At 34.8% G+C, this 15431-nt stretch overlaps 1 protein-coding gene across 1 annotated transcript in view; it reads right to left on the reverse strand.

Moving 5' to 3' along the window:
- Window positions 1-15431, reverse strand: part of BEND6 (BEN domain containing 6) — a 46684-nt gene that overhangs the window by 7746 nt on the left and 23507 nt on the right. Inside the window, exons 3-4 of the mRNA XM_015600329.2 lie at window positions 14655-14832; window positions 698-918 (exon numbers count right to left, since the gene is read on the reverse strand). Of these exons, the coding sequence (XP_015455815.1) occupies window positions 698-918; window positions 14655-14832 (399 nt within the window). The remainder of the gene's footprint in view (window positions 1-697; window positions 919-14654; window positions 14833-15431) is intronic.

Raw genomic sequence — 15431 nt, forward strand, 5'->3', positions numbered from 1 at the left:
AGTAAGAAAACGGGGACTTCGGTTCTATAAGAAACTGGATTCTACAAACAACCCAAATAAGCAGGAAATATATTCTTCTGTAAGAGCCTCCAGAAAGAAGTATGCTTGCCAACATCTTGATGTTACCACACTTATGACCTACAGAACTCTGAGATAATAAATTTGTATTATTATAGGTCATTGATTTTGTGGTAATCTGTTGTATAGCAAAAGGAAACTGATACATTAAGATTCAAATATTCTGAATGTTAGGTTTTTAGTATTTAATTATTGCTCTTGAAGGCATACTTAATTCTAACAAAACTCTTGTCTTTTTAGCTTGTTTCTTGATTAAGAGAAATTGGGGAGTTAGAAAAAGAATAGTGTCCAGATGACACGCAGAAACTGAAATTTATCTTCTTTCAATGATATAATTTTATAACCCTTAATGTATAGTCATTCACTTGTCACGGATTTAAGAATTCTCTAGCTTAATAAACTTCATCATTGTCCACAATTTGACCTGAGTTTTCTAAACTAGATATTTGTTTCACAAATATCAGATTTATTGTGAAAAATTGTTTTATGCGGAATGTTATGGCTGTGACCTAAAGTTACCTGAAGTTATGTGATAAAACAATTGGCATTTTGTACCCTTATTTTAATGTTTGTTTTTAACTGTATCCCAAGGACAGATAGGGCAGGTATTCCAACTGACCTGCTTCTCATCAGTATGATGCTCTTCTTCAGCTTTCAAGGAAATTGGTGAACTGGAATTAGAATTAGAGTTGCTGCACATTGAGGCGAATGAATCTGGTGAGGAGTTGTTTGTTGCTCTCCAGAGAGTGGATGCAGATGTAGACATGGTTCCTCCACCCTTAAGCACGGCCTCCGCCATACCAACCAATTCTTCAAATTGGGTAACTGCCTGTGGTAACACTAAAATGACAAGAAAAAGTAACACGTTACAAATACTTTCAACAACAGGAACATATATACATATTTTTTATTGTGTGTATATGCATAGAAATGTGTGGAAACAATTGTTAACATTTACTAACTTTGGAAAATGAACAGGGTGGGAGGAGCGTTTGGAACATATTTTCTTTTTATTGTTAAATAATTTAATAATTGCTTAATAATAAAAAATCAATTTGAAAACATTTGGTGATTGTATTTAAATGTATATACATTACATCATAACTAAAATGAATGTTTTAAAAAGGTGAATCTTTTCTCTAATTGGTAATATTAGAAATTAGGCCACATTAGGCCAACGTAAGTGAGAAGATAAAATAAACTGTTTCTCGCAGATTAAAATAAATCTTCTATGATCTGTGAGTGTGGTTTGCTGGGGAGTCAAATTCCAACGAATTAATAAAAATTAATTGCCACAATTCAAATCTATGTTTTCACATATTAAACATGAATTTTGGTAATCAACTGAACATTCTCTTTCTTCCTTTTTTTTAATGGAAACTTACACATTCAAAGGTTTCATGCCTCCATGTAAAATGGTCTTCTCTGTTGTTATATTTAGTTTGTTTCCTAAGGACAAATAACATTTTGTTGGAGTTGGAAGTCACCTTGAACCCTATCTCATTCAACTCCTTACTCTGTGTTGAGGGTACTGGCAGCTGGAGAGGCAAAAAGACTCTAAAACTTTTTTTGTACTTTTTAAAAGCATATTATTGAGCTATAACCTTTAGAATAATGCCTGATTTGAGAGCTAAATATCAGGCATATTGATGACATGTCCGAATCAATACATCTGGTATTATATTAATAGAAAAATAGGAATATCTACTAAGGAAGAAAATCTTATTTTATTTTTTCAATTAATATTTACTAGGCACCTCATGTGCCAGACACTTATTCAATCAGCAACTATTTATTGAGCATTTAATAATATTAAACATTTATCTAGCTTTTACTTTGTGCCAGGTACTATTTTGGGAACTTTACTTATCTTCATTCATTTAATCCTCATTGCAGCTCTCTGAGATAGGCATTATCATTAACCGCAATTTATAGATAAAGACAATTAGGCAGTGAGAGGTTAAATAACCCATCCTGGCTCAACTCAATAAATGAAAATAAGAGCCAAGATTCAAATGCAGACTGCCAATTTCATGCTATGAACTGCAGTCGACCCTTGAACAACACTATTTTGAACTACATTGTTCTATTTATACGCAGATATTTTTTTCAATAAATCTACTGGAAAATTTTTTGGAGGCTTGCGACGATTTGAAAAAACTTGCAGATGAACTGCATAGCCTAGAAAAAATTTTAAAAGGTCATGAATGCATGCATTTAATACAAATAACATACAAAATATGTGTTAATTATTTATGTTATTGATAAGGCTTCCAATCAACAGTAGGCTATTAGTAATTAAGTTTGGGGATAGTCAAAAGTTATATATCGATTTTTGACTGCGTGGGGTGGTGGGTCAGCGCCCCCTAACACCTGCATTGTTCAAGGGTCACTGTACTATATTATGCAGACTCTCAACATTTGCCAACCACTATGTTAGGTACTTGGGAAGAAACTGAGAGCAAAACCAGAGGTGATTCTAGCTTTTTGGATCTGAGAGAAGGTGGGGAGCACTATTTACATAAGCATGCTGTGTAGTAAGAATTTGGCTTGCTCAAAGAGAGGCCTCCCCACAACCTAAGTTTCTGGGAAGTCATCTCCAGTCCTCGGAACTTCCCAAGGATAAGAGAGTGTCTTCGTTAGTCCCTCAGACCACACCCTATAGTTTATGCCAAAGGGTTTCTCAAGGTGGAAACAATCACACCCAACAGTCTTAAGAGTAGAAACCATGGCCAGAAAGTCAGAAAGATTTAGAGACTGAGTTCAGCCATGTAGGCAATCAATCAATCAGTCGTGTCTACATGATAAATCCTCAAAAAAATTTCGGACACCAGAATTTAGATGGTCTGGCTCCTGGATGGACAATAATCCATGCATATTGTAACAAAAAAAGGCTATGAGGGTAATGCATCCTGAGGACAACAGAAGTTTCATGTTTGGAAACTGCCCAGACTCTCCCCTGTGTATCTCTTCCACCTTTGGCTGATTCTAATTTGTAGTCTTTTCTTGTAATAAATGAAACTATGAGTATAATAGGTTTCAGTGAGTTGCGAGTCTCTAGCAAATTATTGAACCTGAGATTAGTTTTGGAAAACCCTGAACTTGCAGTTGGTATCAAGTCTTAGGCAGACTTGGCCGTCTAGAGGACAGTACCCTTAACCTTGCAGTTTAGCTAACTTGAGGTACATGCAAAAAAATGAAAAATTACAATTGTTAAGTATATTATAAAATAATATAAATGGAGTCACTTTAAAATGGAGCCAGAGCTGCCATTCCAGAGTAACTGCCTTTGTTAGGTCTTATTCCTCATACCTTTGGAATGTTAAAACTGGACAAAATAACCTTTGCATTGGGCCTAAAGCAACATTGTATCTCAGACAACTGTTTGCAAAGATAACAAGAAAGTAGGTATTATGACTGCCAGACTGAAACATTCTTTAGAATTAGCATCACTATGTTAGTTTATCTACATCTATAGAAATTCCTTCTATTCGTGTAATTGTTCTCATACCCTTTCTCATGAATCTCCCTTGTCTTTGCCTGCTAACTGAAACAGTATTTGAGTTTCTGCCTGAGTCAGTGCTTTCTGAATAGTTATGCTTTTAGATCTCAAATAAATGATTGTTGCCTGTCACATTGGCTTTTTCTTTTTCAGTAACAAGTACCAGGAAGGAGAGCATAATGCATTTGACCTGCCCTGGGGAGGGGAGGAGCATAGTAGGCTTCTTTAGGTAGGTCCAGACTGATCTGAGAGCTGAGAGCTGAGCAGGAATTAAACAGCTGGAGAGAATGAGGTGATCAGAGGCACAGGAAACAAAAGTTCTGTATCCGAGGAACTGCAAGAAAGTCAAAGCTAAAATCTGAAGATTTTGAAAAGGGTATTGGTATAAAGTGAAGTTTCAAGAATATTTACTTTATTTTCTACTTATGAAATTTGTACCTGTCATTGGAATATATCCTTCTTGTCATTTCTATCTGTGTATGCCTCTCATGTATTTTTTTTTTTTACACAGTTCAGACCATGCTATATACACAGCATTGTAATATGGTTCTGTTTTCCAATTAAGACAGTAAGGTGAATATTTTTCCTATTTTATTAAATCTCCCTCGAATTTATGATTTTTGAGGTCTAATTTACATAGTTAAAGGCAAGATCTTAACATGAAGTCTGAGTAGAAATTAAGTAGATGAAGGGAGATGAGTTTGATAAGAGGATATACCTGATTAATGCACACCTATCAAAATATGGAACGTTTCCATCCTCTCAGAAAGTTGCCTCATGTCCCTTTTAAGTCAATCTCTGGACTTGCCTGAGAGGCAACCACTGATCTGACATCTTTAGCCATTAATAAGTTTTACCTGTTCTAGAATTCCATATAAGTGAATTCAAACAGTATAAATTTCTTCTTGTCTGATTTTTTTTTTCTCTGTATAATGTTTTGAGATTCATTCATGCTGTTCGCTTATTTATTTTGTTGTTGTTTCTGACTAATAATTATATAGCTACTCCACAATTAATGTATCCATTCACCTGTTAATGGATTATTTTCCACTTGAAAACACAACTTTAATGTTCCCTAATATTCCAAAGTATTGATATTCTATATTTCATTTAGATGCTTCTTTTTTATCTTTTTGGAATTTCATTTGCTTCTAGTTTTTTTTTTTTTTAATTACAAACAGAACTCTGAAAAACTATTTAGCACATGTATCTTCATATGCATCTCTAATCATGTCAATGCTATACATTCCTGAAAGTTAATAATAGGGTCAAAAGTATAAATGTTTTCAAGACTCACTATTGCTGAATTGCTCTTCAGAAAGATTCTTCCAACTTAATGCTTCCACCAGCAATGTAAGAAGTTGGCCATTTCACTGCACCATCAATAACAGGTATCAATCACTAACAACAATTTTCACTATTTTGGTAGGTTAAAATCTTAGTATGATTTAGATTGCAATTACAATTATTGCAAAGTTAAATATATATTTATTTGTTTACGATTATTTGAACTTCTATGAATTATTTATCAGGCCATGAAATATTAGTACTTTTTCTATTTTATAAGAATTTAAATGTTTTTTTGCAAAGTAGCTAGTGCATTATAGGTATGTTAGCTGTTATTATTATCCCTTATATACTAAGCATTTTAACCTTTTATAAGTTGCAAGTATTTTTCTTAGTGTGTTTGTCTCTTAACTTTAAGATTTTTTTGAAGCACGCCCACATGCATATTTAGTTTTTATTTTAATTAAAGTAGCAGTCTTTTCTTTAGTATATTATCCATTTATTTTATGTTTAAAAAGTTATTCATCATTCAGATCAGTTAAATATTTACCCACATAGTTTGTTTAGTTTAAACATTTATTTATAAGTAAGCTTCTCCCTTCACCCAGATAAATTTTGAAAATTTGTAATGGAGAAATTTAAATACAAAAATAGTAAACAGTCATATATCCATCCCGCACTTTCAACTTACATCAACCTTGTTCCATCTATACTCCCACACACTTTCTCCCCAGCCTCAAGATTACCTGAAGCAAAGCACAGGCATTATCTCATTTTATCTATAAATATTTCCACATGTACTTCTAAAAGGCAAGAAAATTTAAAAGTATAACTGTAACACCACTAGCACAGCTGGAAATATTTAACAATAGCTCTTTAATATCATTTTAAAAACCTAGTAAATGTTTAAACTTCTGATCATCTAATTTTTTTAAGTTTGCTTAAATCAGGATTCAAATTGTACATTACAATTGGTTGTTCTCTGTTTCATCTAAACTGTAAGTTTCCTCTCCCTCTCCTAGTTTTATCTTGCGATTTATTAGTTGAAGAAACTAGGTTATTTATCTGGCAGAGTTTCCCATAGTCTGCGATTACACCCCTAATGTGGTTTAACATATTCTTCTGTTCCCTGTATTAGTTGTAAATTAGTAGTTAGGGCTAGGCTTGATCAGATTTAGGTAGTGTTTTAACCTCCATCAGGTGGCCTTTAATGTATCGTTAGCTTTTTTTTGTGATATTAGCAGTCACTGATGATCACTACTTAGATTCATTATGCCATAAGGGGTTGCAAAATGGTAATATTCTCACTTTTTTCTTCTTCATTTATTAGCTGGAATTCTACAAAAATAAATGTCCTCTTTTAAACTATTTGTTTACCTGGAGGTTCACTTCATATAGTAATGGCAGGATAAATGGTTTTTTTTTTGTTGTTGTTTTTATGCATTAGTTTTCAAAATAATGAGTTGGTTCTTTCAGATGACCATTAAGTTTTTTCTTTTTTGTATACCAGTATGAATCATACATTTAAACATATATGATATGTTTCCACCTATTGCAGTTATCATTCCTATTGGTGCTCTAATTGTCCCATCTTTGGCCAGTGGGAACCTCTTCTAGTTGGCAAGTCCACATAGTCTTTCTAACTTCCTTGCTTTCTGGTATGACAAGATGTTCATGTAGAGTATTTTCTGTGTAAGCCTCCTGACGAGGCTCATTGTGTACATTTCCTGTGCAAGACCTAGAATTGGCCATTTCTGTAAAGAACCTTAGCTCCTTTTATTTTCCTTTTCTTTACCTCAGTGCTATAGTGCTTCTAGGAAAGTTTATCATACATAAGGTTCTGTTTGGGGGATATGCATTCTGTTCCATTAATCTGCTGACTCTTGCACTAGTAACTTGCTTCTAATTATTAGAACTTTATATGCTTTAATGTTGACAAGTTATGCCCTCATATTCTTTTCAGAATATTCTTAATTGATTTTGCCTATTTATTTTTTCAGGTTAACTTTAGAATAATTATTGTCAAATCACACACACAAAAAAGAAAATAATCATTGGTATTTTGATTGGAATTTCATTCAAACTGTTAGTTATTTTGGGATGAACTGATATCTTCTTTTCTCATTTACAAATGTGACATGTCTCTCCAGTTATTTAGGTTTGCATATTTCTCCATTGAATTTTTAAACTTTCTTTATAATAATTATCATAATAATTCTTATTACAATAATTAGTAGCTATTGTATAGACGTTTATAATTAATATGAGTAGATTCTTTTTTCTTTCTTTAAAGAACATAACTGGCAGTTGTTGATCTACATATAAGGCAATTACTGATATATTTTAATGGCAGCTACTAGATTTGGGTACCTATTATGTGCCAGACATTTATTATTTTTTAAATACAATAAGGCTTATAATGAAAATCATCAGTCCTCTGTCCTATCACTAACCCCCTAAATACTGCTCCTAGAGGCCATCACTTCCAATCCGTTTAACTGTTTCTTCAGATAGTTACCTTCATAGTCTTAAATAACAATATACACATACAACTCTATATTTAATTTTTCAGATTCACATAATTGTTTGTTGACTTTCAACTGTATAATACAACTATATAGTTCCTTTCAACTCCTTGCCCAGCCACATAGAAATACATGCAAATTGTACTCACATGAAAACATGTACAATCTCTTTTTCCATCATCCCAGTATCGTGGTAACACAATTGTTAGTTTAATAAATATTTCACTTACATTATTTTAGCAATGTAAATATTATTCACAATTCCTTTCCTTTAAAACATGATTCTACCCCCACCCCTTGAGTTAGTTTGTTTTAGTTTGCTTATATATATTTTTAACTGTTTCTCTCACATATCTCTAAACATCTTACTGGAGGTATAAAATCTCCTTTCAGTATGTTTGAATACATTATGCCATCTATCGATTTCATATTTTCTTGGGGATATCTCTCTGGGAACCTTTCACACTCTTCCACAATCTGGGCTAGCTGCTTCTCATCATCCTGGAGCTTCCCTTCACTATTATTCTGTGGTTCCTCCTGTCTTCCTCCTGGATTGGACCACCTGTTTTCTGAACTTGATCTTAGCCAAAAGGTCAAGAAGCGATCCCACTTGTTTTCTGGATACTATGTCTTTCTTTTTCTAGATTTACTCTCATTTTGGAGGAGCACATTCTCCAACAGCTTTTGAAAAGGAAAGCATGGGAAGCACATTATTGAGATGTGTCAATTGTGAAAAAATTATATTCTACTCTCATACTTGGTTTATAATTTCACGGGTATAGAAGTCTAGGTTTGAATCATTGCTCTTCAGAATTTTGAAGGCATTGATTATCTTGGAGCTTCCAGTGTTGCTGGTGAAAAGTCCAACTCTATTCTAGTTTCCAGTTCTTAGCATGTGACATGCTTGTCCTCTCTGAAAGCTTTTCAATTCTCCCTTTACTTCTGGTGTTCTAAAATTTCACAATGCTATGCCTTGGATAAGTCTTTCTGTTTTTCATGGTATCTTTTACTTTAGAAATTTGTGTCCTTCAGTTCTAGAAATTTATTGCCTTCTTATTTTTTTAAACTTACTTCTCCTTCTTCTCCTTTCTTTCTTTTAGGACCTCTTGTCTTTGGATGTTCCACCTCCTGGACTAATTCTCTATTTTCCTAACCTTTTCTATTTTCCTTTTCTTTGCCTTCTTATTCTAATATCTACAAGATTTTCTTAACTTTAACTTCTAGACATTTGATTGAATTTCTATTTTCTCCTCATCCCCCTATTCTTTGAATATTCCTTTTTAAAACTACCCTGTTCTTGTTTCATGGAGCTTATTTTTCTCTTTGTTTGTTTTGAACTCCATGTTTCATATTAGAGGATTTCCTCAAATAATCACTTCCTTTTCTTCAGTTGTGCCCAGCGTCCTTGAGTTCATAGCTCTGGTTCAAACTCTTCTGAGAAAAAAAACCTCTGTCTTCTGCTGTGGTGAGAGTGGGTAAGTACAGGCTACATGGGAAGAAAGTGTGACTGTGGTCCAAAAGAGTCTTTATGCAGGTTTTTCAGTGACTCCTCCAGTTTTCACAATACCAGCACTACCATAATCCCTTTCACAGCTATGATTCCTAAATCTTTCTTGGTTGTGTGATTTGGTTTGTTTGTTTGTTTGTTTGTTTTTCTTTTTACAGCTTTTAAAACTTTGTATTTGCTTATTAAAAAAAATTGTGCATTCCAATGATTAAAATCATTTGAACAACAAGAACAACAACAAAATGGCATTCTGATTAAACTGCATTTTATAGCCTGTAGGACACCTTGGACCAGGTTTTACTCTAGATTTCACTGTCATCCCACCCAGCTTCTGCCTTCACCAACATGCAAGTTCTTTTCCTTCCCTACCAACCAGACAGGCAGGTGGGAGAGGCAGGTGCCCTCTTTATTGTCAGTAGTTCTTGGATATGAAAAGGGAGGGGAGTGGGGACAGCACAATCATTTAAACTCGATCCAAATTCTTTGCATTTAACAAAGTTAAACAGCTAAAGGAAGCAAAATAAGAAGGCAATGCTTATGGAATGCTACAGTGAATATTGGCGGTGCGAGCCTCATTACGATTCGCCTGCTTGCTTCTCCTGTTATCGTATTTCTTTTGATGGCAGTGGATTTTTATCTTGCGTTCTGTCTTCTTCAATTTCAACTTATCGAATTTCTCAATCTCAGCTATATCAGGTTTGTCAGACATGGTTGAAGAGGAAGCAAAGCCAGGCGGTGAGAACAAGTGAGTCTGATCTGCTCAGTGGCGGTTGCAGAGTGCCCTGGCTTGTTTCTTTTTAATTTGTCTCCCTCTATCCTGTACCCACCCCCATCACAGACACTGAGCTTTTAGATTTCTCTAGATTTAGTCAGTCACCATTCATCCATCTGCTTTTCATCTTCTAAAATTTTATTGGCATCTTTGATCTGCTGTGATCTTTTCTTGGTCCTTGGTCCTGTGCTTTTATGCATTTTAAATTTATTTTTGGTGAGGTTTCAAGAAAGGAGGGAGGTTCACACATATTTAACTTAGGCTTTCTGCATATTTAAATGACTTGGGCAAAATGGAATTGATTTTTGATTCTTTACTAAAATCTCATTAGTTACAAAAGTTAAGCTTTTAGTTGATGCTTTTTTTTCCCTAGGTATACATTCATTCTCTATATAAATAATGACAATTAAATATTTTTCTATACAATAGATATATCACTGTTTTTCTTTTACATGTTATTGTGCCAGACAGTTGTGGGCCACAAGAAATATTTCAAATGCTTAACACATACATATTTAGCACACACATATTTGTTATTCTGAATGTCTCGAATGGCATATATATTCTGCTATTTTTCTTAGTTAAGTAGGCTTTATAAACAGAGAGACAGTTCTAATCTTTAGTTCAAAGAGTAATTAGGAACATTACTGAGCAAGAGATAAATAACTATACCACACTCTTCTCTCAGACCCTTTTCTTATTTGGATTATCCATTGAATTTCAGCTTTCTGGTATCTTTCAAGTTCTCAACTGCAGCTTCACAAGGAAGCTTACTACGACTATGTTATTTAAAATTGTAAAACACCTCCTCTCCATCAAATCTCAATGTTCCTTTATCTGCCTTATTTTTTCCATAGCATTTATCACCAGCTAACATTTTATATAATTTACTTAATTATTATTGTTCAGGTTTTTTGACTGTCTCACCCCACTAGAATGTAATCTCCATGAGAGCAAGGATCTTTGTCGTGTTCACTGGATTTTCCTAGGTACTTAGAACAGTGCCTGACATATAGTAGGACTTTATAAATATTTACTGAATGAATAAATGCATGCATGAATACTGCCGTGGCAGTTTCTGACTTTTCCTGTTGCCTGAAGTCCAGCTAATAGACACTTTTATTATTTGGTTTCTAGGGGTACATTTTAGTGTGTGAGTATGGAGGGGGGCAGACAATATTAAATACTTAATAGATTACATAGAGTTGTAAGTTCCAACTTACAACTAAGGGGAAGGGAGTAAAAAAAAAACATTGAAAGGAGAGAGTTTGAAATTTATGGAGGGAGGAGGTCAGGAAAAAGATGAATTTAGAGTGAAGACCTGAAGTAAGTGAGGGTGCAAACCACGTTATCTGGGGGAAGAACATTCTAGGCTGAAGGAATGGCCAGTACAAAGACACTGAAGTAAGATTATGTCTGATGTCTTCAAAGATAAACAAGTGGCCCAATGTGGCTGGATCACAGAAAAGAAGGGGGAGAGTAGTGGAACATAAGGCCAGAGAAGTAAGTGGCAGAGAGCTGGTCAGATGATGTAAGGACTCAAAGATCATAAAAATAACATTAGTTTTTCCCTCAGTGAGGTGGAAATACACTGAAGACTTTTGAAGAGAAGAGTGACATTAATTGACTTATGTCTAATAGGACCATTTTTGCTCCTGTGTTGAGAACAGATTGCAGAGGAGCAAGAGCAGAAGTAGTGACACCAGTTAAGAAGTCGTCTTAATAATCTAGACAAGAGATAATGGTAGCTTAGACCAGAGGGGCAGTAGTCATCATAGTAAAAGAGATTGTATTCCAAAAACGTTTTGAACATAAAGTCAGTAGGACTCGCCAATAGACTTAGAGTATAAAAGAAATATAAAAATACAAAATAATGTCGTGGTTTTTGGCTTGAGAAACTGGAACAATATAGTTAGAATTAACCAAGATGAAAAATAATGAGAGAAACAGGTTGAAGGGAAAGGTCAGGAATGTGGTTTGGGACATGATATTTTGAGATGCCTATGAGCCATGTCAAGTACATAGTTGGACAACTAGTCTGGAATTAAAGAGAGAAGTCCAAGTCAGAGATTTAAACCTCAGAATCATAGTTTATTGATGGATTTTAATACCATATGATTGGAAAGGATCAATGGTGGACTGAGCCTGGGGCATCATTAAATATTTGGAGGGTAAGATGCTGAAATGAATCAGCTAAATAGACTGAGATGGGAAGATTAGCAGTATAGGAAGAAAACTAGTGAATGTAGTGTCCTAGAAGACAAATAAAGAAACTTTTTCAAAGAATGGTAGATGGTCAAATGTATCAAATGCTGGTAACAGGGCAGTAGGGATAACCATTGAGAAATGACTTTGGGGCTAGCAGTATGGAATGTTACGGGTTGAACTGTGTCCCCCTAAAAGAATATGTTGGAGTCCTAACTCCCAGGACCTCAGAATGGGACCTTTTTTGGAGATAGGGTCTTTACTGATGTAATCAAGTTAAAATGAGGTCATTAAGTAGGTCCTAATCCAATATGACTGGACTCCTTATAAAAATGGGAAAATTTGGACACAGAGAGAGACGAGCATACAGGAGGACACCATGCGAAGACTGGCATTGTGTTGCCTCAAGCCACAGAACAACCAGAAGCTTGGAGAGAGGCCTGAATAGATTATTCCCTCACACCCTCGGAGGGAGCACAGCCCTGCTGAAACCTTGATTTTGGAATCCTAGCCTCTAGAACTGTGAGACAATATATTTCTGCTGTTTAAGCTACCCAGTTTGTGGTACTTTGTCACTGCAGCCCTAGCAAACTAATACACAGAGGTTATTGGTGATCATGAGAAGTTACGATGAAATGATAAGGACCTAATTGAAGTGAGACCCGGAGAGAATAAAAGGGGAAAAACTGAACACATCGTGTGGAGTCAACTAATTTGAGGAGTTTTCTTATAAAGAGAAAGAGAGGAATAGGGTGGAAGGTGGAGAAGGAAATGGCCTGAAAGACTTTTTTTAAAAAAAAAAATAGGAGAAATAATATATGTCTGATGCTAAAAGGAATGATTCATTAGAGAAAGAAAACTTGATCGTGCAGGAAAGAAGGGGGAGAATCTCTGGAACTATGTCCTTGATTAAGTGAAAGAAGATGGGATCTGAGGCAGAGAGAGAGATTCTCTCCTCTCTTGTCCTTTGGCTGGACAAAAGAATAGGTCATTCGTGAGTGACAGGGGAGAAAGTGGAGCATAAAAACCCAGGTGCAGGGAGATGACTGCCTCTTCATATCTTCCAATTTCTCTGAAGTAGGAAGCAAAGTCATCAAGTGAAAGTGAGGATAAGGGAGGAGGTGTGGGAAGCTGGCAGAAGAGGAGAAAATGAAATGGCAATCTAAGAGTGTGTGAGAGAAGAAATTGGTCATCGCAAGTGATTCTTTTTACATACTACTGAAACTGATTTGCTGCTCTTTCATTTAGAATTTTCTCATCCATATTTATAACAAAAATTGGTCTATAATTTTGTGGTAGGCATTATATGTCAAGTTCTGGTGTCAATAAAAACAGAGACAGTCAAAATAACTACCGTTACTGAGGACCTGTCATGTACCAGGCACTGGTAATATCTTCCAATTATCTCATTTAATCCTCATAACAACAAGGAAATGATATATTGCTCTCATTTTAAAAGTGAAAAAAATTGAAGCTGGGGCTGAGGGTGTAATAAAGTGACATGGTCAAAGTTGTACAGCTAGTTAGCAGAGTTGGGATTTGAAGCAAGTTCTGTAACTCCGAAACCAATTCTTTTAACCAGCAATTTATGCTAACTTTATAAACTAACTTTCATCTTATTCTAAGTTCTGGAACAGATTACATAAAAATGAGAATTATCTAGTTTTTTAAAAAAATGACAAAAATCTCACCAGAGAAAGCAAAAATGCAATAAAGTTGAAAAAATAAAGAGATAATGGCTTGTTATAAACATCTTATTTCCATTTACATGTGGGGCCATTTCTACTTAAAACAACAAAGGCTTCAATTTAATAAATATTCCAAGGAAAATATGTGAGCCATTACTCTGTCACCTCGCTTATCACCATGTTCTATCTGCCTACTATGATTTCTGCCTCCAAAAATATCATAGAACTGTTATGATTATTTCCATTGCCATTGCCCTAGGCTAGGCTGCCATCATGCTAGTCTGGATGACTGCAATACCTTTTATATCCTTTTTCACTTTCCTTCTTGTGTCACATATCCTCATTCTGTACACAGCAGCCAGGAGGATTTATTTCAAATGTTCTGTGTATTTACTGTTTACAACACAATGTTACCCAACATAGGACATAATTGCCAAATATACAGCTGTATAAAATAGTGCATGGTGTTTAACTGCAGATGGAAAACATTATTTTTGAAAAATAAACACTTAAATACAATATAGGGTCCTATAAAAAGGCATTATGCCAAGTGGTTTTTAATTAGCTTAGGCTGACCTTTCTCCTTTCTAAATCCTCAGTAAAATGATTATTATCCCAAACCATGCCTCCCAACCCCAAAACTAAAATTTAATATACGCACGCTTTAATTCTAGTGGTTCTATAATGGATTACAACAGGTCCCATTTTTCTAGTGCTTTCCATAGCAGAGGGTATTGAGATAAGTATATCAGGAATACCTTTTTTGTTTTACTAATTTTTTCTCTCCAGGGCCTACCAATGAATGATCTATATTAAATGCTCAATAAATGTCCATTGAACATTATTAAATGGACACAATATTTAGTATTTTGTAGAAATAATCTAAAATTTTCTAAGCAATAGACTAGAGGCTTCAATAGATTGCTACCGTATTAAATTATATAATCATAGATTTTCTTAAAATGTGATTTTTGATTTTTTCTCTAAGGTTCTGATTTTCTTTTTCATTCTTAACAGCCTATTTGCAATACTTTTCACTCATCATGTATTTTCTTTTTCATCTAAAAATGTCAATTTTCTCAAAGTTTACCTTGAAGCATGACCAAGGACTGTCGAAGTCGGCTGTTCTCTTTCCGGGTGTTTGTTAGTTTTTGTTTCAGGCTTTTTATTTTTGTGCACAATTGCTCCTTCGACAATTCTTCTAAAGGCTCTTCATCCTCGCTGGAGCTCTCACCGGGCAAAAAGGCATTCCCCGAATATGGGTCTCTCTAAAACACAAGGCAGGCACAACAAAAGAAGGTTCAAAGAGACTTTAATGGTTTATCCCATGTTCTGTACACTGAAAGGACATAAGTAGACCTATAAATTTCTGTTTTCTCAGGCAATTCCTTTCCAGGAGAGGAGTTGGGCCCTAACTAATGATCTAGCTTTGTCTTCCACCATTCAGGGGAACTTGGAATAAGGGAAGAACATCAAAGTTTCACGCACCTGTCTTTTGAAAAGCAGAAATCAAGATTCTGACCTTCTTCCTAACTTCATTGAGAAATACAAAGTAGAAAAAAACTAAAACAGAGTAGAATCAACAGGACCACCATTCAAATCTTTGTAACTCATCCTCAACCTCCATTACTCCCCTACTCCTCATTCACAGCCTCTCTGTTGAGACTATGCCATAAGTCCAGTTTGGGGGTTTATTCCATCAGAGAAAGAAGAGATGATTCACGTAGAACAAAGCATTCACATTTATCTTTTAGTTTTAAAAATAATTTTTAAGGTCAGTAGCAAGACAATAGTTTGAAAACACATGCATTCGAGTTGTAAAACCCAGGTTTTTTAAAGAAAACAATTTTCTTAAATTACCCAGCTG

Source organism: Pteropus alecto, unplaced genomic scaffold, assembly GCF_000325575.1.
Source record: "Pteropus alecto unplaced genomic scaffold, ASM32557v1 scaffold7, whole genome shotgun sequence".
Taxonomy (NCBI): Eukaryota; Metazoa; Chordata; class Mammalia; order Chiroptera; family Pteropodidae; genus Pteropus; species Pteropus alecto.